At 42.4% G+C, this 26371-nt stretch overlaps 1 protein-coding gene across 1 annotated transcript in view; it reads left to right on the forward strand.

Moving 5' to 3' along the window:
- LOC148895382 (tetraspanin-1-like) overlaps nucleotides 1–26371 on the forward strand; it is an 82530-nt gene that overhangs the window by 24035 nt on the left and 32124 nt on the right. Inside the window, exons 2-5 of the mRNA XM_089001047.1 lie at nucleotides 5702–5776; nucleotides 7613–7711; nucleotides 13300–13443; nucleotides 18296–18379. Coding sequence (XP_088857173.1) covers nucleotides 5702–5776; nucleotides 7613–7711; nucleotides 13300–13443; nucleotides 18296–18379 — 402 coding nt within the window. The remainder of the gene's footprint in view (nucleotides 1–5701; nucleotides 5777–7612; nucleotides 7712–13299; nucleotides 13444–18295; nucleotides 18380–26371) is intronic.

The following is a 26371-nucleotide window of genomic DNA, read 5'->3' on the forward strand; positions in this document are numbered from 1 at the left end:
GATTGGAGGGGCCGTCTCCCGGGAGTGGCGGAGGAGGTGACAGGAGGGGCGGGGCGCGCCCAGGATGGCAACGAGATGTGACAATATGTTGAATCGAACCTCTGCACTGTGAGGTCAACGTGGTAGAAGCTATCACTTTAAGAAACATAAATAAGCACAATATTTTACAAGAATGATTTACAACGTATACTGGGGGTTCCTCTGCCTCGTGCAGTTATGATGTCAAGTTTATTTCATACTTATCCTCAGAGGTGATAGTGGGGATGATTTTTACACCCCGATTCCATCACTGCAACTCAGAATACCATTCGAAATACAGTAAAGTCTCGTTATATCGATATTCTCGGGAGTCCGAAAAAATATTGATATAACCGGACTATCGATATATATCCGATCCTGCGCGCATGTAATTTTCTCCTTGCGTTCATAGAAATAGTATCGTAATAAGCGGTACTATCGATATAACCGATATCGATATAACGGGACTTTACTGTCATTGACACATTTCATCAGATTCAGAATTACAAAGACTTTAATCGTCCCACAATGGGGAAATGTGCAATCTACAGCAGGGTGGCGGGGGGCTGAAAAGATAATAACAAAAAATTATTTTATGCATAATAGAAATGTCAGAAGACTGACACATATAACTGCGCAAAAATGTTTCATAAAAAGAACTGTACATCGTGAAAAGTATAAAAAATATAAAAGTATAAAAAGCATATTAAATATATGTAACTGTATTGAGTCGACATAAGGTGGCTGTGCTATTTATAATGCAAAAGTCCAGTTTTGTATTTTTCTTTAACGAAATTATTAAGAAGCCTTACAGCCGTTGGTAGGAACGGCGGTACATGTCCTTCTTGCAGCACGGGTGTAACAGGGAGGGTGGGAGGGGCTTTCCATCATAGATTTTAGTTTAGCTAGCGTCCGTCTGTTGCCCACCTTCTCCATAGAGTCCAGGGAGCGGCCCAGGACAGAATTTGCCCTATTGACCAGGTGCTCCAGTCTTTTTCTGTCCCTGCTGGTGATGCTGCCTGACCAGACAATTCCATAGTGGATGGTTGAATCGACCACAGTCATAGAAGGTCGTAGAGAGTGACCCCTGAACCTCAAAATACCTCAGTTTCCTGAGTAGGAAGAGGCGATTCTGTCCCTTTTTGATCAAAGCATCCCTGTTTTTAGTCCAGTCCAGTTTAATGTTTAGAATGACACCCAAGTACTTGTCGGAGGTCACCTTCTCAATGTCCGTACCCTAGAGGCCTAGATGTTCAACGGTGCAGGTGAGGACTGTTTCCTGCAGAAGTCCACAACCAACTCTTTGGTTTTCCCGGGGTTGATCTGGAGGAGATTCTACTGGCAGCAGTCCACGAAGTCCTTGGTCAGTCCCCTTTGCTCCCTCTGTAATGAGGCCGACAATAGAAGTTATCTGAGAACGTCTGAGTGGGGGCAGGTTGGAGTGCTGCAGTTGAAGTCCGAGGTGTAGAAGGTGAACAGGAATGGAGCCAGGACTGTCCCCTCCAGCTATCCAGTGCTGAAGAGAAGCCTGTTCGAGTCCCAGTTCTTTGCCTTCACATACTCTGGCCTGTTTGTGAGGTGGTGGTTCATCCCATCGTCCAACTAAATTGCAGAAAATACTCCTTAACCACCTTGTTATATTTCTTATGTGTGCTTAAATCTACTTTTAACAATTGTGTATGTGTATTGTATTCATAGTTCACACAACCAAAATAACTTAAGCCCAATGTTAGCCCAGGAGTTACGTGGAAAACTTTACGTTTACAATGAAATTGATCACAAGCCAACTGTGGTGTAACATTCAACATGATCAGATGTATACAGTTAACGTGTGACCTGTTGTAAGGACAATTTGCGACTTACCTGTGAACAAATACAGTATCTGCATGGTCAGCTTTCAGAAGCCGGATGAGTTTCGCTACTGTAAATGCCACCTAGTTTGTGGCCACATTGTGTATTGTTGTTCCCAAACAATGATATGTTGCACCAGTATCCTGATACTTTTGACAAACACATTACATACCCAATAGAAAGAAGTGTCATGCATTTTCAAATTAAAATCTTAGAAGGGTCCTTGAGGGTACATCGGAGCTCACCCAACCAGTATGTAGTTTTTTTTGGACTTGGAGAAGATGTTGAATGTGTCCTTCTAGGAGATCGGTAAGGCTACATGTATTTCGGGAGTATGGCGTACCAAGTCTTCTGACACGGGCTGTTCAATCCCTTCTAAAATTTCTTCAGTCTGGTCTCATCAATGAAAATTCACATACGTCTGTGTAAGCGCTCAGTCGTACAGTAGTGGTCCATCGATGAAAGGGTTACTTCAGCTGTCATCTGTACTTCTTTGAAAGTGTGGGACGTTTCGCTTCTTATCCTTTAAGAAGGATTTTAGTTCGCTTTTAATTTTGCTGGTAGCTCTGGCCCTATATAAATATCCCTACTGTCCAGGTGTGGCGGTGCCAGACCTCTGCTATGATAGGTCCCTGCTCTAAAGTAGGGGGAGCAGAGAAGCATTCCCTGAGGCTACACTGATTACCTGATTGTCCTGACTGATTATAGTCTACGACTGGCCTGATTGCCCCATTCACTCTGGCATCAGCTCATCAGCTTGACTAAACCGATACGGTAACAATCTGAAAGTGTGTTGTAAACAAATTAAACCTCACACCACCATGGCGATTTAGTGAAGTATTTTGCTGTTTTATCAAACTAGCTTATTTTACTCCCCTTTCCAACCATCTATTTTCTTTTGCTAAGATTTTAACCTCACTGTTGTCAAATGAATGGTTGCTTGCTTTTAGGTGCATATGTACTGCAGATTAAGGCCCACTAGTATTATCCCTGCGATGTTGATAGTCTTTTTTTGAGAATTTGTTTTGTCTCCCCAATGTATTGCTCTTTACTATCTTTATTTTTACAATGTATTGAATAAACTACATTACTTAGTTTTTCATTTGGCAGCCTATATTTTGGATGCACTAATTTTCGTCTTCAAGTGTATATCGGTTTGAAATAAAGGGGAATTTTGTGTTGCCAAAGGACCCTTTGTTGTTTTTCAGAAACCCCTGCAATGTACGGTACTGCTACTCCTCTCCTTTTAGTATCTTCAACATTTTCATCCAAAATTGACATGTGACGTCATACTTTAGTGGTCAAAGAGCTACATTTATCTCTCATCTTAACTAAATAATTTCTGCATCATCGATGAAAGCAATACTGCTCTTGACTGACCCTCCTTTCCAGCACCCATAAATAGACCACAACGGCTGATTAATGTGATTCCTCATGCCCCCCTTTTTGATGAAATGGTCAACATGCCAGTCTGCTAATCGAGAGGCACTGTCCACAATGTCCATGCAATGTGTTTGAGGAGTCTCGACCAGGCCAGCCCAACAACATCCAAGGCCTCTAGGAACTATGGCGAATCTCATCCACCCCTGGGGCTTTGCCACGAAAGAGCTTTTTGACCACCTTAGTTACTTCAGCTTCAGAGATAGAAGACCACCTTAGAGTCTCCATGCTCTGTTAACTCAATGGTAGGCATCTCGGTAGAATTGAGGATTTCTTAAAACTATCAAAGTCAGCCGCACCTCATCTCATCAAAACAATGTTAATAGTGCACTTCTTCCCCTTCCTAAGATGCCGAGTGGTGGGCCAGAAAACCCTTGAGGCCATCAGAAAGTCATGTGGGTAACGGTGTTTTTGTGTTGTGTTAAGCAACAGTCTCAGGCAATAGAAGAGGTTGTAAAACTTCTGTTGATTTGGATTAATAAAAAGCACCTAGCAGGGGAGAGTGTGTTTATGGAAGGTGACTCTTCTAACTAAACTAATAAATCAGAATCAGAATCAGAATCAGAATCATCTTTATTGCCAAGTATGTAGAACACACAAGGAATTTGTTTCCGGTAGAACACGCTGCACTAGTATCGTTGTCAAAAAAAACTGCTAAGTGGCACTATACAGTTCCATTTTGGCTACTGTTGAAAGAGTTCAAAGAGTTAATGGCTTGGGGGAAGAAGCTGTTTAAATGTCTGCTGGATTTGGTGCGCATGGATCGGTAGCGCCTGCCTGATGGGAGTAGCTGGAAAAGGTGGTGGGCAGGGTGCGGAGGGTCCAGTAGGATTTTCCGCGCCCTAGTTTGGATTCTTGCAGTGTGCAAGTCCTCGAGAGTGGGTAGGGCGGTGCCAATGATTTTTTCCGCCGTCCTAACTGTCCGTTGAAGTCGGATTTTGTCCATTTTTGTGGCGGCCCCGAACCAAACGGTGATGGAAGAACACAGGACGGATTCGATGACAGCCGTGTAGAAATGTTGCAGCACCTCCTGTGGCAGGCCATGCTTCTTTAGCAGCCTCAGGAAGTACATTCTCTGTTGGGCCTTTTTCAGGATAGAGTTGGTGTTGACCTCCCACTTCATGTCCTGGGAGACTGTGATTCCCAGGAACTTGAAGGTCTCAACGGTTGACACCAGGCAGTTGGATAGTGTGAGGGGTAGCTGTGGTGATGGATGTTTCCTGAAGTCCACGATCATCTCAACTGTCTTGAGCGTGTTCAGCTCCAGGTTGTGACGGCTGCACCAGAGCTCCAGCTGCTCCACTTGTTGTCGGTACGCAGACTCGTCGCCGTCTTTGATGAGACCGATGACCGTGGTGTCGTCTGCGAACTTTATGAATTTGACAGCTGGGTGCGTTGAGGTGCAGTCGTTTGTGTAGAGAGAGAAGAGCAATGGAGAGAGGACGCATCCCTGCGGGGCTCCAGTGCTCGTGGTTCGTGTTGTGGATGATATATTTCCCAGTCTGACCTGTTGTGTCCGTCCTGTCAGGAAGCTGAGGGTCCACTGGCAGATCGTGGGGGACACACCAAGCTGGAGAAGTTTGGGGATGAGGAGTTCTGGGACTAATAAAGGCAAATCCAATCCAATCTTCTTCCAAACAGGAATTCCCTCCCTCCTCCTCCCACTACATCTCATCAAAACAATGTTAATAGTGCACTTCTTCCCCTTCCTAAGATGCCGAGTGGTGGGCCAGAAAACCCTTGAGGCCATCAGAAAGTCATGTGGGTAACGGTGTTTTTGTGTTGTGTTAAGCAACAGTCTCAGGCAATAGAAGAGGTTGTAAAACTTCTGTTGATTTGGATTAATAAAAAGCACCTAGCAGGGGAGAGTGTGTTTATGGAAGGTGACTCTTCTAACTAAACTAATAAAGACTAATAAAGGCAAATCCAATCCAATCTTCTTCCAAACAGTAATTCCCTCCCTCCTCCTCCCACTCCATTCCATCGAGCCATCAACTACCATCACAAATGTAAATAAAACGACTTTGTTATATAGTACTGTTTATTTCTTTAACTACAATACAATAGCACATTTATGATACATAAAATAAGGTATATTTTTGTGTAGTTTTAAGGCTTTAGTAGAAATTATGTTTTATGTTGACCTGGGAACGGATTGTTGTTATTTTAATGGTTTCTTATGGGAAATAAATGTTCGGAATAGGAACTTTTCGCCTTAAACACACTTTGTGGGAACCAATTATGTTTGTGAGCTGAGGTATCACTGTATATAGAAATAAGAAAATTTATACAGTTGTGTGGTTGTGCAGAATATCAAATGGACGTACAAACCGGGTGAAACAATCTGGTGACTGTGACAAAAAAATAACTATTGTTTTCTCTTCTTTTACAGTTCTTCTCCATCATTCTCATCATTTTCATTGCTGAATTGGCAGCTGCAGTTGTAGCTCTGTCTTATTCCTCATTTGTAAGTTTAAAGAATTTGATGTTTATCTTTATTTGTAAATTGGTAGTAGTCAGATCTCCCAGGCAAGTAACATGCAGGTGTATCCCAAAGCTTGATCGTGGCGTGGAGCTTGATCGTGGCGTGGAGCTTGAGCCAAGATTAGCAAGGATGAAGTGAGGAGGGCGCTGAAGCGGATGAAGGGAGGAAAGGCACTCGGGCCTGATGGTTTACCACTCGAGGTATGGAAGTATCTAGGAGAGGCTGCAGTGGTGTTCCTGACTGGGTTGTTCAACAAGATCTTAGATGGTGAGCAGATGCGTGAAGAAGAGAGACGAAGTGTACTGGTGCCCATTTTTAAGAACATGGGAGATGTGCAGAGTTGTAGTAACTAAAGAGGAATAAAGTTGATGAGCCATACAATGAAACGATGGGACAGAGTAGTAGTTGAAGCTAGACTAAGAGCAGAAGTGAACATTTGTGAGCAGCAGTATAGCTTCATGCCAAAACAACAGTACAACAGATGCAGTGTTTGCTTTAAGAATGCTGATAAAGAAGTCGAGAGACGGTCAGAAGGAATTGCACTGTATCTTTGTAGATCTGGAGAAAGCGTATGACAGGGTATGCATTGTGGTATTGCATTAGGAATTCTGGAGTGACAGAAAAGTATGTCAAAGTTGTGCAAGACATGTATTATGACTCTCTCGATGAAAAGGTTTCTTCAGCCATCATCTGTACATCTTTGAAGGTGTCGGACGTGTCGCTTCTCATCCAAGAGACTGTGCCAGGCTGAAGAAACCTTTTCATCGATTGACCACTCCTGTACGACTGAGAGCTTACACAGAAATGTATCATGACTATAAGACAGTTGTGAGGTGTGCTGCCAGTGTGACGGAATAATTCAAAGTGGAGGTGGGACTCCACCAGGGGTCACCTCTGAGCCACTTCTTATTCGCTATCGTGATGGACAGGCTCTCAGGCAATGTGAGACAAGAATCTCCTTGGACGATGATGTTTGCATATGACATCGTGGGGGAGAAACTTGAGAGGTGGAGGTTTTCCCTGGGAAGGAGAGGAATGAAGGTCAGTCGCAGCAAGACGGAATGTATGTGTGTGAATGAAAGGGACCCAAACACAAGAGTAAGGTTACAGGGACAAGAGATAAAGAAAGTGGAGGATTTTAAGTACTTCGGGTCAACTGTGAAGAGCAATGGCGAGTGTGGAAAAGAGGTGTAAAAATGTGTCCAGGCTGCCTGGAAGAAAAGACAGGAAGCAGAGCTGGAGGGAGCAGTGATGAAGATATTGAGGATTTCTTTAGGAGTGACCAGGTTTGATAGGATCAGGAATTAATTTATCAGAGAAACAACTCATATTAGAGGTTTTGGAGAAAAAGTCAGAGAGGCCAGACTGAGATGGTTTGGACATGTCCAGAGGAGAGAGAGTGAATATATTGGGAGAAGGATGCTGAACCTTGACTGCCAGGCAAGAGACCGAGACGAAGACAAAGAGGAGGTTATGGATGTAGTAAGAGAGGACATGAAACTCGCTGGTGTGAGACAGGAGGATGCACAAAACATGGCTAGATGGAGGACACTGATTCGGTGTGGTGACCCCCGAAGGGAAAGGCTGAAAGGAAAAGAAGAAAACGGGCTGTAACTGCAAGAAAGGGGTTTTAGAATCAGTAGATTATTTACATCAGAGGAATTTGCACAAGAATCAAGGTGTATTGCAAACGCACTAATGTCACCAACAATCGTGGCCTAAAATCATGTGGAAATAAATGCTGAAAGGATATATGGGCTAAGGTCAAATGAGCGCTTGCTCCTGTACTACATGTTTACCTGTTTCACTTTTCTACAGGACGAGGGGATCCTCAATTCATGGGCTCACCCTGCTTTACAGAAGGATTACGGTAATAATGCAGTGGTCACTAAACTCTGGAACTCCACCATGACACAGGTGAATTTTCCGTCTTCTATTGTATGTAAATCAAGTGTCTTTATGTATGTAGATTATACATTTTTTTTGGCAACATGATTGATGGAACGTTTATAGACACGTCCATAAACACCCTATGTTATTTAATTTCTAGTTTAGTCTATATATGGATGTATGTAGTTTATTAGAAAATTTTGCGTATCTGTAGGGTGTACCGTTATTAAACACCTTTACTTTCAGTCTGATATCCTGTTATACCCTGCTCATCGCTGATAGGCCCGGTCGATATGATGTCATCATTGCTGTATGATAAAACCAGGTGAAAGGGGCGGCTCTATCTCTCTCTCTCTGGCCCTCCTCCACCGACCTCACAATGTCCCTGCTGTCTACAAGATTAAAATAATCTCTTTTGTTCAACACCTTGGTTCCTGCTGATTTTACTACCATCTTCTAACACAGTGAAGAGCCATGAACTAGAGGGAACAATCATTTTTAAACCCATCAATGATCATAAAAAGTAGTGTTTAGAATATTATTTTTTTTTCTTTGTACTGAGATATAGACTTTTACATGAAAATATGAACACTGTAGAATAATGTAGAAACGTCCGTGGTTGCTTTGATCCATCAGAAATACAGAGACAGAGAGAATGTTTAGGTCACCTATCCTTCTTCCGCTACCAGTGTGATTGTCGGCTCCACCCTGATTGTTTCCACCTACTGGCCCTTACCTTATGTTTAAATAGTTCTCGTCCGGTGCCAGTGCGTTTCATCTTTGTGCGTGCACTCTAGTCTCCAGCCAAAGATCTGACTATCCCTCAAATAAATCTGCCCTTTTAACCTTTGGTCTGTGTCCAAGGCAGGAGTTTACAGATACACTTAGTATTTTTAGCAGACAATCATGAACTTGCTATGACTAAGATTCCCGCCATGTCCCATGGAGTAAATATGCAAGTGGTTGGAACGGTCATATTAATTTTCATAGTATCACCTCCCCCTACCTCTATTGTCCTTCAGAAGATAACGGGGGATTCACCGACACACAATAAGGAACCATGACATTTTAATCTCTAATTAATTAAACAATAGATATATTGAGAGATAACAACATATATGAAAGACTTATTGGATTGGATTGGATTTGCCTTTATTAGTCTCACAGTGGAGAAATTTACATTTCACAGCAGCAAAGTTAAGAAAGAAATGAAAGTAGAAATCAAAATACAGGAGCTGCTGGAAAGGCAGCCACTCTCGCGGCGCCGTCTTGAAGTCAAAAAAACGAAGAAAAAAATAGTAACATGACTTCACAAAGACAGAGAGACATCCATCATTTTCTGTACCCTCTTTGGTACATAAAGCAGTTCCACATGAAAGAGGAGAGGATGAAAGTGTCTCTTCACCAGTGGATCAAGGACATCATGGTGGAATGTGCACGTCGACTACAAGCTAAATGTTGAAAGCAAACACGTAGCTGTAGCATCCATTGACGAAAAGAGTTTGCCTCACATCTCCTGTCCCTTATAAATCCGCTTCAATTCCAAACCGCGACAGTTCCATATATGCATCGGTGCTTCCTTCTTATCGCGGGCTCCTCAAGCCATGTATCCATCCAGCCGCAGACTGTCCAACAGCACCGACCTTCCACTGACCAAAGCGGGGCTGTGAAGATGCTGCCCATTACAGGCGCACAAAAAGCACAATGGCCCCTGTGGTGTCCCGCGATGACAGTCGAATGGCACGACATTCCTCCCATTCAAAAACAGTACTGGCATATTCATGCTGCCGAAAAGTATTAAATATTTTACCATTATTTTTAGCAATATCATTTATCCCTAATACCCATGTAAGCTCTCAGTCGTACAGGAGTGGTCCATCGATGAGAACGTTTCTTCAGCCGTCATCTGTACTGTAAGGTGTCTGATGTTTCGCTTCATATCCAAGATGCTTCTTCAGCGAACTAAAGTCTTACTGGTAGTTTCGGCCCTATATATATATACCTACTGTCCAGACGTGGCGGTGCCGGACTCTGCTATGATAGGTCCCTGCTCTCAGATTGCGGGGAGCAGAGGAGTACTCCCTGCGGCTCCACTGATTATATAAAAAAAAAATCCTCGTCTCACCCCTCATGGGTGGTGTCTGTCCCCCATTTTAGCTCGGGTCCTCTACCAGAGGCCAGGAAGCTTGAGGGTTCTGCGCAGTATCCGTGCTGTTCCCAGCACTGCGCTTTTCTGGACCGAGCTATCCGATGTTGTTCCCGGGATCTGTTGCAACCACTCGTCGAGTTTGGGGCTCACTGCCCCGAGTGCTCCGACCACCACAGGCACGACTGTCACCTTTACCTTCCAGGCTCTCTCCAGCTCCTCTCTGAGCCCTTGGTATTTCTCGATTTTCTCATGTTCCTTCTTTCTGATGTTTCCATCACTCGGGACCGCTACATCCACGACAACGGCTTTCCTTTCCCCTTTATCTATGAGCACGATATCTGGTTGGTTGGCCATTACCATCTTGTCAGTCTGTATCTGGAAGTCCCACAGGATCTTTGCTCGGTCATTCTCTACTACTTTGGGAGGTGTTTCCCATTTTGACCTTGGGGTTTCCAGTCCATACTCCGCACAGATGTTTCGATAGACTATGCCAGCCACCTGGTTATGGCGCTTCATGTAGGCTTTCCCTGCCAGCATCTTACACCCTGCAGTCATGTGTTGGATTGTCTCAGGTGCCTCTTTGCACAACCTACACCTTGGGTCTTGTCTGGTGTGGTATATCCCTGCCTCTATGACTCTGGTGTTCAGGGCCTGCTCTTGAGCAGCCAGGATGAGTGCCTCTGTGCTGTCCTTTAGGCCAGCCCTCTCTAGCCACTGATAGGACTTCTTGAGATCAGCCACTTCAGTTATGGTTCGGTGGTACATCCCGTGTAGGGGCTTTTCCTCCCATGATTGTCCCTCTTCCAGCACCTCATCCTCTGTTCCCCATTGTCTGAGACATTCTCTGAGTACGTCATCCGTCGGAGCCTTCTCTTTGATGTATTCATGGAGCTTGCATGTTTCATCCTGGACAGTGGCTCTCACACTCACTAGTCCCTGGCCTCCTTCCTTACGGCTTGTGTAGAGTCTCAGGGTGCTGGACTTGGGATGGAACCCTCCATGCATGGTGATGAGTTTCCGGGTCTTAACATCCGTGGTCTGAATCTCTTCCTTTGGCCACCTTATTATTCCTGCAGGGTATCTGATCACTGGCAGGGCATAGCTGTTTATTGCCCGGGTCTTGTTCTTGCCATTGAGCTGGCTTCTGAGGACTTGCCTCACCCGCTGGAGGTATTTGGTCGTAGCCGCTTTCCTTGTTGCTAGTTCGAGGTTGCCATTGGCCTGTGGTATACCAAGGTACTTGTAGCTGTTTTCAATGTCTGCTATTGTACCTTCAGGGAGTGAGACCCCTTCAGTGTGGACTACCTTGCCCCTCTTAGTCACCATCCGACTGCATTTCTCCAGGCCGAATGACATTCCGATATCACTGCGGTAGATCCTGGTTGTGTGGATCAGGGAGTCTATGTCCCTTTCGCTCTTAGCATACAGCTGTCTGATCGTAGCTCCATTTCTGAGGCGGTATCTATAGCCTGTCTTGGCGATTATCTGGCTGAGGGGGTTCAGTCCTATGCAGAACAGCAGCGGGGAGAGTGCATCACCTTGGTATATGCCACATTTGATGGACACTTGCGTTAGTGGCTTGCCATTGGTTTTCCACATCCTCATCGAGTTTGCAACGAAGGCTCTCAGGGTCCTGTTGACCTTATACAACTCCAAACATTCAGTGATCCATGTGTGTGGCATCGAGTCATATGCTTTCTTGTAATCAATCCAGGCTGTGCACAGGTTGGTATGTCGGGACCTGCAGTCATGTGCGACTGTTCTGTCAACCAGCAGCTGACGTTTAGCACCTCTAGTATCTCTACTAATGCCTTTCTGTGCTTTGCTCATGTATTGATCCATGTGTCCACTTATCTTAGTCGCAATGATGCCTGACATGAGCTTCCATGTTTTGGAGAGACAGGTTATTGGCCGATAGTTGGAAGGAATCCTTCCAGTTGGAATTGAGGAATCCTTCATGATCAAGATTGTTCGCCCTTCGGTTAGCCATCCTGGGTGAGTTCCATCCATCAGCAACTGGTTCATTTGTGCTGCTAGGCGCCCCTGGAGAGCTGTGAGTTTCTTTAGCCAGTAGGTGTGGACCATATCCGGGCCTGGTGCCGTCCAGTTTTTCATACCTGAGACTCTTTCTTGTATATCTGCCGCTGTGTTGGTAACTGGGTTCTGTTCAGGGAGGTTGCTGTGCTCCTCTTTCAGAGTCACCAGCCATTGTGCACTGCTGTTATGTGTGACCTCCTTCTGCCATATGCCTTTCCAGTATCTTTCAGTTTCCAGCCTTGGAGGGGCTGCTCTGCTGTTAGAACCCTGCCACTGAGCGTACACTTTCGCAGGTTGTGTTGCAAACAGCCTGTTTATTCTTCTGGCCTCATTCTCTTTCGTGTACCTCTTTAGGCGACTGGACAAGGCCTGGAGCCTTTGTTTGGCAGTTTCGAGTGCTTCAGGTATGGTTATCTGCATGTACCTCTTGGGTATTGGCCTTTTATTCACACCTCTCTGGGTCTCCGTCAATTGACTAACATCTTTCCGAGCCGCCTTGATCTTAGCCTCCAACCGTCTTTTCCATGGTGGGTAATGGTTGCTCTCATGGTTGCTCTTGTAGCCAAGCATCTCTAGGATCACTGATGCTTAGGCGTATAGCAGCTCATTGGCTTCCGTGATCATTCCGGTCAGGATCATTCTCAGTGCTGGATTCACAGTTTCCATGAGACTTTCAGGTGGTACTTCACATAGCCGTTGTAATCGGTTTCTTAGTTGCCCAGTTTTCATTCTTGCGATGACCTTATCTCTCAGGTCATTCATTGGGGCTGGCTTCCCAATCTCATCATTCATTGGGGCTTGCCTCCCAATCTCTGGTTGAACCTCTTCCTCTTGATTTGGCAGCCTGGGGCCCTTCACCTCGGAATTTGTATTGTACGTCATCAATCTCAAATTGTGATAGCAATTGCCGTTTGTGGATATTGGAACATGCATTCCAACAGAGCCATGTTATCGCATCTCGTCCATCTCCGCTTTGTTCCAGTAGCCCATTTTTCATCAAGGTGCTCTGGTTCCCCAGCACCTGACGCTGACCTTGTTTGGCCGGGCGACGTCTGAGCCTGCATGTCATTGCATTTATTGTCTCTCATCATTGTATGAGGTAGGCATTATCTTGAAGGGTCTTGCCCAAGGACCCACACTGGATGATCTTTTTGTGCTCATTTTCTCTGCCCCAAGTGGGATTCGAACCCTCGTCTCCTATATGCCAAAGCGATGCCTTATCAACTGAGCTATCCAGCCGCTTATATATACATACATATATATCTTCTAACACCGTAAAGACCCATGAACCAGAGAGAAAGATCTACCTGTGTGTGTGTGTGTGTGTGTGTGTGTGTGTGTGTGTGTGTGTGTGTGTGTGTGTGTGTGTGTGTGTGTGTGTGTGTGTGTGTGTGTGTGTGTGTTTGCGTGCGTGTGTGTGTGTTTTCAGATGAACTGCTGTGGTTTCAACAGTTTCTCAGACTTTGTGGATTCCAATTTTGCAAAAGAGAATAGTGGCAACCTCCCACCGTGGTGCTGCCGCACTAACACGTTGCCCTGTAGTCCAGAGAAAGCAAAGAGAAGGTTTGTCCAGGTGGGATGCATCATGATAATTGTCTTCTTCTCATTCTATAGGGCAATGCAGGTCATTTGCCATGAAGCTGCCTAACAGTGATCCTGAATATTTTTATGTTGTGTAGTGATAATGGCTCAATTAATTGTACTTGTTTAATTAATTAATGGTAATTTTATTCGCTGCCTACATTAAACTTTAAAGGACAACCAACACCATTTTTTTGTTTCCTTACTGACACCAGAAATACGTTGTCAAATGCAAAACACCAATAAAACTGACTTAAAGTGTCCCAAAACTGGCCCAAAATGAGCTTGGAACTGGGGATATTAAGAAACTCCCGCCCCCTGTTCATGACATCTCGCCAGGATACTGATTCACAAACTGCCTTGCTCCAGAATCAAAACAATGGCTTCAGAGAGTTTAGATTAGGAGAAGATGCTTTCTTGTTACTCATCCGGTTATGAATATGATTCAAATAGTTCTGAAGAGGAAAGCATAAATGCTTGCAATCTAAGTCCTTCCGTATCAATTCGAGCCATCTGGACTCCAATGTAGCTCCCAGAAAATGCACAAGATGGCGCACGAGCTCCGTTGGAAATGGGCTGATTTGTCCGCTGGGAATTTGTGTAAACTTATACCTTCTCTATGTGTGTTACCGCAATTGGCTGCGACACACAACGATTCACTATTGCGTTATTTATGTGGTTATTATTATTTATGTTTTCCTTCTAATTTCGCGATCAACACTGTGTGTTCAGACAACAAAAAAAAAGTACCCAAAATGCATTGTGTGTCGCTTTCTCGGTCATCGGCGTTCCCTCCGTGATGTCACTTAGGGCATCATCATCAACTCGAAAACAAGACTTCATGAATATTCAGCCCGAGTCTTAAAACGTAAAATATAGCTATATGCGGTGGAATCTTTGTAAAATGCAGTGACTATATCGGGAGAAGGATGATGAGCCTTGAACTGCCAGGCAGGAGACCGAGAGGAAGACCGAAGAGGTGGTTTATGGATGTGGTCAAAGAGGACATGAAGGGAGCTGGTGTGAGAGAAGAAGATGCACAAAACCGGGATGGATGGAGGACATTGATTCGCTGTGGCGAGCCCTGAAGGGAAAAGCCGAAAGGAAAAGAAGAAGAATAAAAATAAGTCATTTGAAATGATTTTACAAATTATGGACGCAACTTGTCCGAAGGTGTCGGTGGTCCTTTAATGCATCTGGAGACAACAGAGCCGACAAGGATAGATTGTGATGGAGATTGGATTGAGTTCAGAACAGGCAAAACAAAAAACTAGAATATATTATAATAATTAAATCAAAGGATGCAATATTTGTGGGGTTCTAGTTCATTTTTTTAAATTAAATGTTAATAACTGATTCAAAACAAACAAATTACTTAATGCAATTCTTGTGATAATGTTCCAATGGGATTTGGATGAAATAAGTAACAAAAAATGACGTATGTAAAACAAGCAAATAATTCAAACACAATAGGATAAAATGAAACTAATAGTGCTGTCAGGCAATCAAAAATTGAGTGTGATCATTTAATTGGTTTATGTAATTAATTTTTTACTTATAATCTATTTTTAATCATCTCATACATTTTTTTAGGAAACCCATATTTTCAATTTAAATTCCTTACATTATTGATACAGAGTAAAAGATAAGAAGAAAATGTTGCTTGATATCATATTTAATTTTTTATTTTTTTTAATTCACGTGGACAAATGCAGTCCAAGCCATTTACTTTCTGTTGTATTTGACACTAGTCAAAGTCCTACCTGCAACCTTTAGTTTCGACTTCAAGGGTAGCACTTTGTTTTGTTTGAGTGGCCTACAATTGGCTGACATCCGGTTCAGGGTGTCCCCTGCATACTACCCAAAGAAAGCTGGGATAGGCTCCAGCACACCTCGCGAACCCTTTGAGGATAACGTGGTCCGGACAATGAATGAATGAATGTGTTTTCATGTAAATCTCCAATGAATTATGAAACAAAAATAAAATAGAACATCAGGTCCTTAGAAACTGCCAAGGTTAACTGATCAAAAACAGTGACAACAATTTTCTGAACCATACATGTACTCAGCACTGAACCTGCTACTGATAATAAACAACAAATAAAAAAGACAGTTAAAACTCAGTGCTGCAAATTGGTACTTAAGAAATAACACTGTTAATCATAACAAACTATAAATCCCGAAATAATCATCAATCACTTCGTACTCGGACCATTGCTGTTTCAGCATGAGACAGAAACGATCTTAAAAAAATGGCAAATTTTCAAAACACACATTTCATCTATTGGTCTGTAGCAATGTAATCTTGAAACGCACTGTTTTATTTGTATTTATTTACAGTAAAGTCTCGTTATATCGATATCGGATATATCGACAGTCCCGGTTATATCGATACTATTTCTATGCACGCACGGAGAAAATTACATGCAAACAGGGTCGGATATATCGATAGTCCCGGTTATATCGATATTTTTTCGGACTCCCTTGAATATCGATATAACGAGACTTTACTGTATTTTAAAAAATGTGTTTATGCATGTATTTATTTTTTCCTGAAAAGTGAAGGTTTTTCATATGTGAGGGTTCCACGTGAGGCCAGTGATATGATCAGGTGCCAAAGGACCAGTTGCTGTACCGTATTGTAGAAGGAAGTCTTAAGCAGTAAGGAACAACAGTGATACCTTGGCTTACGAACTTAAATGGTTCCCAGACAGAGTGCGTAAGGTGAAAAGTGTGTATCCCAAAAATTAATTTCCCATAGGAAACAATTAAAATGAGAATAATACGTTCCCACATCCCCATAAAACATAATTTTCTACTTTCTAATTTTCTAAACCTTAAAACTACACAAAATACACCTTATTTTATTTATAATAAATGTGCTATGGTATTATAATTAAATAAATTAACTGTACAGTATAATAAAGTCATTTATTTACTTTTGTGATTGTCGTCGATGGCAAAATGGAATGGAGTGGCCGGTTTCATCAGCATTAAACACTTGATGAGGTAACTTCTTCTTTCACCATCTTGAGGAATGATCCCTTGTCGGTGCTTTCTCTGTGATAATTCTAGTTCCTCATCAATTCTGTTCTGTTTAGCTGGGTTGATAGCTTTTTGAATCAAGTGTACAGATGGCTTGTGCGGGTTGCTTGTTGAGCCTGATTGATGGGATATTTTAACCTTGCAGTCTACACTGTGCCTTTGAACTATCAAAGTTGAAACTCTCACTGTCGTCTGCCTGCCTCTTTAATGTTTAAACCTCCCCTCACTGCTGCGTTCTTGACCAATCACGTGGCTTTAACCGAAGACTGGGGGCGGGGAATAGAGGACAAAAAAAGTCAGCAGGCATTTCCTTCACTCTCTCTCTCTCTCTCTCTCTCTCTCTCTCTCTCTCTCTCTCTCTCTCTCTCTCTCTCTCTCTCCCCCCCCCCCCCCACTGTTGCGTTCTTGACCATTCATGTGGCTTTAACCGAAGACTGGGGGCGGGGAATAGGGGAGAAAAACAGTCGGCTGCCATTTTGTTGTTACAAGAACGGCCTCGTTGGGGAACGACACATCACTCATTGATACGTCTGTGTAAGCTCTAAGTCGTACAGGAGTGGTCCATCAATGAGAAGGTTTCTTTGGAGTCAAAACATATCAGGAGAGCACTCACTCACTGTGGGTACCCTCAGTGGTCATTCAACGAATGTCAGAAAGAAAGAATAGGGAATGAAACCAAAAATTCTCAAGATACAAAAAGGAGAAGAGTAGCAGTACCTTACATTGCAGGAGTTTCTGAAAAACTACAGAGTCCTTTGGCAACACAAAATTCCTACTTATTTCAAACCGATAAACACGTTAAGGCAAAAATTAGTGCATCCAAAATATAGGCTGCCAAATGAAAAACAAAGTAATGTAGTTTATTCAATACATTGTAAGAATGAAAATTGTAAAGAGCAGTACATTGGGGAGACTCAACAAATTTTCAAAAAAAGACTATCAACATCGCAGGGATAATACTAGTGGGCCTCAATCGCCAGTACATTTGCACCTAAAAGCTAGCAACCTCTCATTTGACGACAATGAGGTTAAAATCTTAGCGAAAGAACATAGATGGTTTGAAAAGGGAGTAAAAGAAGCCAATCTCATAAAACAACTAAATCCTTCATTAAACCGGTCTGGTGGGGTGAGGTTTGGATCGTTCATACAATAGCCTGCTTAGGCAACACGGGGTAGGCAACATTTGTAATGCTGATGAGGTGATACCGGAGGGAGTGTGGCAAACAGGCCAGTCGTTATTCAGGAATGTAGGAACAATCAGTGGGGCCACAGGGAGGGGTCCTCTGCTCCGCCCAACCTGAGAGTAGGGACCTATCATAGTTGTGTCATGTCTGGACATTAGGGATATATAAATAGGGCCGATACGACCGGTTCGAATTTAGTTTGCTGACGAAGCCTCTTGGATAGGAGGCGAAACGTCCGACACCTTCAAATAAGTACAGATGGCGGCTGAAGAAACCTTCTCATCGATCACTCATTGAGGCAACTCCGTGTGTATCCTTAAAAAAGTTTGTATGCCAAGGTAAATTTTTCATAAATTTAACGTTCGTAAACCGAAAAGTTCGTGAGCCAAGGGGTTCGTAAACCGAGGTATCACTTTACATTGTTTTAATTCAGCACATTTTCAAGAATTGTAGGACAGTGGTCAGGTGTGCTTCTGAAGTGACAGAAGTCTACAAGATGGAGGAGAGACTTCATCAATATGTAAATTTCATGCATTCGTGTATAACTTGCTTTAATTTTATGGATAAATCATACCTTGTATGCCATGGACAACTGACATTCGGACTCTTTCATAGGGTTGTTTTGAAGAAATCTTGGAATCCCTTAAACTACATGCGAAGATTGTGGGTGCAATTGCAGCTGGTATTGGTACTTTAGAGGTAATTATGTGCAAACATGTTCTATGCAATGTTGAAACCAATTCTCACTATAAAATTGGATTTCCGCATTTTTACACCTTCATTAAGGATTGTGGTTAGGATGCAACATACATGTGTATATACAGTGCCACAACAAAAGGATTTTGATGAACTAACAAACGAACGAACGAATGAATGCTTGATTGATTCAATTACTTCTTCCTTTCATAACTTTACTACTTGGGAATTTCTCCATCGTGAGATTAAAAAAGGTGTTCTTATCTTACATTAACTTATCAATTAATTGATTGATCCATATTGTCATCGCAAATTTTCAAAGTACCAGCAATACTGACTGAACAGCACCATCACCATGTCAATTAAAAGTAAAAATAATGAACAGCAGAGCGAGAGAAGATGGCAAAGCCTGTCGGGATTTACTCTTCAGTGTACCGAGATTTTAGATGACAAAAGGAAGACGTACCTTAAAGGACAACCAACATCACTTTTTTGTTTCCAAACTGACATCAGAAAAACGTTTTATAGAATCTAAAATACCCAAAACACGCAGTATGATATTTTTACACAACTTGTCCGGAGACGTCAGTTGTCCTTTAAAGCTATCCATAACCATGCCCCCCCATACCTTTCTGACCTTCTTCAAATTTCTATTCCCACTCGTTCCCGCAGATCCTCTTCCTCCCTCCACCTCTGTGTGCCCCCTGTTCGGTTCTAATTCTTGTTTCTCATCTGGTTCGGTGTTCAACGTTCTGTGAAGTTCTGTGATGAAAATATCAGCGAGGACGATAGATGGTGAACAAAAAACTACTTTATTCTAGTGAGACAAAAAGGAGCACATCTCTCGTTGGAGCGAGGAGCCAAGAACACACGAACACAAGAAGAACAAAAGCACAAAGAGAAAGAACCCGCCCGCTCAACCTAGTTTTAAAAAGACACAGCAGCGATCTGTTGTCCAATCAGCTATGGAGAAGTATTGGAAATCACACAGCAGCGATCTGTTGTCCAATCAGTTACGGACAAGTTTGTTGGGCGAACATTTAGACTGAAACTTGATACTTGTTACATTCTGCTTTCACAACTATTCAACTAATAAATTCCATAAAACCATGTAGACTAAACTAAACATGCAATAACATAATATGTACTAAGATAAACATGGAATAACATAATATATTTACTAATCTAAGCATGAAATAACGTAATATGTTTACTAATGTGCATAAGCACTCTATCATTCCCTCCTGTTGCACATTTAAACATCAGTACATACATTTCCAAAACGGTTTTCATGCATGCACGTCATACTAACTGCACAGGGAATCATTTTTTTTTTTACTTTACCTTACCATGGAGAAAGCGTAAAACCTCTGTCATGACTTTACTGCTGTGATTTGCAACCTCTCCATTTGCGAGAGTCTTGAAGGTAAATTTAATTCAATCAAAATTTTGACGAGGAAAACTCCTTCTCGGCTCTCCGTTTCTTTTTTTGGTTGGAGCAACCACACTCTGGCCATGGTGTACAATTCCTAGCTACAACACAGGGTCCCCTTCAGACATTTGTTGATACAAAACCTTTGCGTAGTTCACCTGAGAATTAGTTATCATATTCATTAGCGTTGCTCTTAAGCATGGAATAATACAACCAATGACTAAGAAAATAAGTACCTTCACGATCGCGATAGGGATAACCAGTCTGAGCAAAGTCGTATACCAAGGGCCCCCAAAGAGCATGTCAAAACTCCACGGGTGATCAAGCTGTCGATCTTTGGCCATGGCATCTCTGAGATCCCTGATAACAGGGACATGTTATTTGTTATTTAGGTTTTTTTTTTGTTCTTTTGACTTCAAGACGGCGCCGCGAGAGTGGCTGCCTTTCCAGCAGCTCCTGTATTTTGCTTTTCTACTTTCATTTCTTTCATAACTTTGCTGCTGTGAAATGTAAAATTCTCCACTGCGAGACTAATAAAGGCCAATCCAATCCAGACAAAGCATCAGTCATGTTTATGGAATTCGCTTCTTTGGGTATGTACGTACAACAAGTGTCACCCACCATAGCACAGACGCCTCCTTGTGGGGCTGTCAAAAGGTCCAAAACCATTCTATTTTGCAGCACCATTTGTCTAATTGCTGCAATTTCGGTGTTTTGCATTTCATCTACTTCCAAACTGGCATTTATAAACACTTGAAACCTGTAGTCAATTGTTTCAATTCGTAGCATGTTTTTAGCCACTCCAATTTGTGGAAAAAGAGCTAACATTACCTTACTACCCGTGCTATGGTGTTTGAAATGTTCTGGAACATCAGTTCCCCAGATCGAATCATGGGGCTTAAACGACACTCTTCTTTTCACGTGATGGTGCGCTGGACGTAAAGACGAAAGTATTGTCAGTTACCGTAACAGGTGCGCACAAACCGTAGGCTCACGGAGGAAGAAAATAATATACTTTCCAACCGCATAACCACCAAAGATGTGAAGATACGGGTAAAATGGTGACATTGGTGTTTAACGGTAGCACATATAAACATTTATCCTCATCTATAAAACCTAAGTTTTGACCTGTACCGTATATTGCAACACATACTGGTAATCGCAATCCGCTCTCGGTCATAACCTGATTTTCAGTTTCCAAAATGGTATCTGAACTTGAAAGAATCTCTCCTCTCGAATCATTGCGAAGAACCGGAAAATGTTGATCAGGTTTATGCGAAGATGTTAACATATACGCAGCTCGAGCCATCTTATCTCCAAATACCTTTGAATGCACGCGTTGTTGCGTCACTGAATGAGGCATATAGGAGCACACAAAACAATTACTTTTCCTATTTTGTTTAGCAATTAGTGTCGAATAACGATACCACGTGTTTGATAACAACGGATTCCAGTCATGTTTTTCTCCTGCAAACGGTTGATATAATGCGTCCATGATACCTGAATTTTGGGCTTTTTTGCCAGGTGTTTCCATCCAGGCTGTCAGTTTCATATGTGATTTATGCTGGAAAGGCGACTGGTGATGTCACAGATGACATTATGCATATAGTTACGGGAAAACCAGTGTGATGTTCACGAAAATCAGGACACAGTCTCAAGTCCATGCATCCTGCAACATCATGAGTTATGATAGCAAGTTGGATATCAGTCATTGTACCAGTTCCAGTTCCTAACCAGTTCCCTCGAGCTATCTTGACGACAATTCGTTTTGCTTCTTGGGCACAGCTATTTTGAACCCATTCTGTGTTGGGCTTGGAATGGACCACAACGGAACCCCAACTAGTGGTCCAAGCCTTCCCTAACTTGATACGAGCGTACCAAGACTCTTGAGGATAATTGCTTCCATCTTGTCGTGCTTCGTTCACGAGGATGCCAAGAGGAAATTACACTATTCCTGCAGCTTCTAGTGGAAAGCAGGCGACAGGATGTGCCATATTTGGACATTTTTCTGCCATTGTTGGATGTAAAAATGGAATTTCGCAGGCTGATGGAATGGGAGGCTCTACGTGTGTCATCTAGATTGCCCCCACGAATCCGTACAGCAAGATGATGTGGACCAAACCCATGGCTATTGAGTAGTTTGGCTCTGTCTCTCTTCCACCTGCTCAGGATCTGGTTGGTGAACGATCTTGCAATGGCTTTGATGCACCCAGGTGGCTCTTTTGGAGATCTTGATGGCAGTTGGCGTTGTGATCAGCACGGTGAATGGCCCCTCCCACTTTGGTGCAGACCAGGACTTTCTCTTGATTGCCTTGATCAGCACCTCGTCTACGGGGCACAGCAGCCTCTGGAGGGAACAAAGAGGACTGCGGCAGTACACATGCTGTGGACCTCTTTTTGTTGTAGACATTTCACACGATTTTGCCAACAAAGCGCTTGGATCTGATTCATTCTTTTGCCAGGGCACACCTTCCCATAATGGGAGGATGAAAGGTCTGCCATGCAAAATCTCACAAGGTGTTAAGCTATTATTAGTGGGTGTTATTCTCAAATATAATTTAACCAAAAACAGACATTCAGGCCAGGGTTTGCCTGTTGTCTCCATCGTTTTTCTGAGTTGATTTTTTTATTGTACCATTCGTTCTTTCAACTAATCCTGCATTCTGTGGATGATATGCACAGTGGTTCTTTAATTTAATACCTAAATGTTCGGAAATTTTGGTTATTACGCCATTAACAAAATGTGGCCCATTATCACTCCAAATTATTCTCAGTATGCCATGTTCTGGAATAATATGTTTGCATAATGCTTTTGCAACGGATAATGCGTCAGATTTCTTTGAAGGCACAATTTCCACCCATTTGGAGAATGAATCAATTAGCACCAAACAGTATGTGTAAGAACTACTTGTGCTAGGTTCAATGAAATCCATGTGGATCACCTCAAAGGGGTGTGACCCCTGTGGAAATTTTCCTCTTTTTGGTCGCATATTACCCTGTGGATTATGTTTACAGCATATCAAACAACTCCGACAAAAGATTTTTGCATACGAGTTGAAACCTCTGCTTAAATGGAATACTTTTCCTGCTATAAACTCCAGCCCTCCTGTTGATACATGTGACCTGCCATGGCTCAATCGAGCCACCCAGTGGCGGTCCGTGCATTTCACACCTAGGCCTTCAGTGAAGTCCTACTTAGTCCGACTTGAACAAATATCCCTAGTAATACCATAATTTATGACACAACGGCTGGAGATATCATTTACAAAAGCACACGCACGCAGTACTGAGCGTGGCATCACCTTAATCGTCTACAACACAGGCTATTTTCCGGAGCAATTACACATCAATAAATCTGCATCAGCAATTAGAACTTGTCACTATACGTGATACTGCAAACACTTCAAAATAAAAGGAAATTTAAAATCATTTGTCCACAAAGTTTTATGAAGTCCACCAGGAATATGCAATTTTTAACAAGATTTTACGCGAAATTACAAAAAATGACAGTTTAATATAAGAAAAACAACAAGACGTTCACAAAACGAACTATTTGTTGAAAATAAAAGTCAACAAATCTTTTTCATTTGTTCTCGAGAAGAGTTGTCCTCTCCTTCAGCCATTGTGGGTTAAAAAGAAAGCGAGTAGATATACTTGGTTTTTCTGCTAAAGTTTCCGGGTCTGATCTGTTGTAGCTTGGTTGATTTGCATCGCGCTGCCTCCACTGAGGGCTGAGGTAAAGTGAGTATCCAATCACAGGACGCGTACATGTCATGTTCAACGCGAGGCCCTCTAGCTGGCCTTACTGTGCCAACTCGTGATCTGATTGGCTATCGCAACTATATATCAACTACATGTGCCCGTTCATGTACAGCGCACAGATGCCCTCAATGTTGATTCTGAAGGCGTCGGTCAGATTTCATACAGCCTGGCGACACAAGCTAGCTGAATTCTGATTGGATTAAAAACTCTGACCTAAAACTACAATACTGAAAGGAGCATAACCAAATGGATATAATATAACATCAAGAAAAGAGTATGTAGAATAATTATATATATATTTAGAAAAAAATACTTTTTTAATGAAATTGACTTTTATTATAATTATGATAATGATGTCTGATTATGTTAGGCCAGCAGAGAAGGACTTGCTGGCTCTGACGGCCCACCACTGGAGCCACCATAGGAAACATGTTTCTCGGTAAACATGGTTTATTGTCTATTTTATACAGCTCATCAACTAGCTTAGCACGATCGTCCAGCCACAGATCTTTTTCGAATTTTGTGGTTAACGTTTGCATATCCTTCAAAACTTGTGTGGGCACTAATTCACGTGTCTCTTGATTTATTACATTGAGAACAGTTTGAGCAGCCTTCTTGGCAGCTGCGTCTGCTCTAGCATGACCTGATCTATCCTGTCTTTAGCCCTTGTGTGTGCTGCACATTTGCATACAGCCACACTTTTTGGAAGGAGGATAGCTTTCAATAAGCCTCTCAATAAATCTGCATGTTCAACAGATTTTCCGTTCAATGTAGTCATTCCTCTGCGGTTCCGCTGAGCTGCAAAGCAGTGAAGTGTGGAAAACGCATATTGGCTGTCTGTAAAAATCGTCACTGTTTTTCCTTCTGCCCATTTACACGCTTCAGTCAATGCAACTATTTCTGATTCTTGCGCTGAATACGTGTTTGGTAATGAGCCATCAGCAATAATTTCAACATCGGTCACAACAGCATAGCCTACCCTGTTAGCCCCTGCATCTGACCTAGACGCAGAGCCGTCAACGTACATGTGGATGCTGTCAGGTAAAGGTGTGTCTTTCAAGTCTGGTCGTGGTTTGCAGTTCTCATTTATTCTGTCAACGCATGAATGTGGTTCTCCGTCAACAGGTAGAGGTACAAGTGTCGCTGGGTTAATGCTATTGCACCTCTCAACGGTTATGTGTGGTTGTTCCAGCAAGGTTGTCATGATAGACAAATGTCGTGCTGGTGACAAGAAAGTCATTTTCGTGCCTGTAATCAATAAGTCAACCGAGTGTGGTACCATCAGTGTTGTGGGATGGAAAAGTACAAGTTCAGCTGACGACTGAACTGCCAACGCTGCGGGACACACTGCTCTAACACACGCTGGAAGAGCTGCAGCCACTGGATCCAGTCTTTTAGAATAAAATGCAACTGGTCTCAGCTTTTGTCCATGCTTTTGTAACAAGACTGAAGTCGTGTATTTGTCTTTGCAGTCAACTGTTTGAACAAAAGGTTTGTCATAGTCAGGCAAGGCCAAAACACTCGTATTGGCTATCAAATGTTTTAATTCTGTAAAAGCTCTAATGCCCGCTTCAGTCCACTAAATAGAGTCTTTCAGTGACGTTTCGTCTTGGTATATAAGTGTCAATAATGGTTGAGTGACTTTTGCATAATGCAGAATCCAAGTTCTGCAATAATTACACAGTCCCAAAAACGTCATCATCTGTTTTTTCATCTTAGGTCGGGGAACCTGCAAAATTGACTTTTCTTTTGGTTGTCAACTCTCTTCCCCTTCTTGACAAAAGATGTCCTAGAAAAACAACTTCTTTTTGGCAAAACTGTAACTTATCCAAAGAAGCTTTGTTACCCGTATTCGCTAAATATTGGAACAAAGCTATTGAGACAGTCTTGTTCTCGTCTTCAGTCGGTGAAGCAATTAAGATGTCGTCAACATACAAAATAATCTGAGAAGTCTCATGATGTTTAAAATCAGCAATACACAAATACATTTCCTGTGAAAAAAATGTAGGGCTATCTTTAAACCCTTGTGGCAATCTTGTATATGTATATTTTTTCCCATTAAATGGAAATCCAAACCAATGACGTGAATTTTTGTGCAACGGAATGGAGAAAAAAGTATTGCTCAAATCAATTACTGTAAACCATTATTTTGTCAGGTTTTAAACTGTTCAATAATGTGTGTGGGTCTGGCACATGCGAAACACACAATTGTATGGATTTATTTATCTGTTCCAAATCATGCACCATTCTCCAAACTCCAGATTCAACTTTTTTAACAGGAAATATCGGTGTATTACATTCACAAGTTGTGTCTTCAATCAAAATTCCAGCCTTCACCATATCCCGTATTACAGGAGTGATGCCAATAATAGCATCCTGTTTTAATGGATATTGTTTAATCCTGAGTCGATAAGTCGTTTTAGGCAATACTTCAACTGGTTTTGCTGTTTTAAGTAAGCCCACATCTGTTTTTCCCAATGACCAAAGGGTGGCAGGGACGTCTGGAAAGTCCTCAGCCACGAGAGTGGCCATTAGTCATAATTCTAATGAATCAACCTTTACTGGGTCCCCCACAGCGTCAACTACGAAGGACTCCAGAAGGTTAACTTTTCTGGGTTTGTACCCTTCTTCTGTTGGTATTAAGGCTATTTGTAGTTGTTGTTGTAACAGGTCTCCCCCCAACAGATTTATTGGACAACACTCAACACCATAGTGACCTTGTATGGGGTTAGTCCCTCATCTATTTTTTTATTGGTTTAGAAATAGGTAACAATGTCACTTTCCCATCTGCAGATACCACA

The sequence above is a fragment of the Hippocampus bargibanti genome, linkage group LG07 (genome assembly GCF_051943395.1).
Source record: "Hippocampus bargibanti isolate YZ-2025 linkage group LG07, ASM5194339v1, whole genome shotgun sequence".
Taxonomy (NCBI): domain Eukaryota; kingdom Metazoa; phylum Chordata; class Actinopteri; order Syngnathiformes; family Syngnathidae; genus Hippocampus; species Hippocampus bargibanti.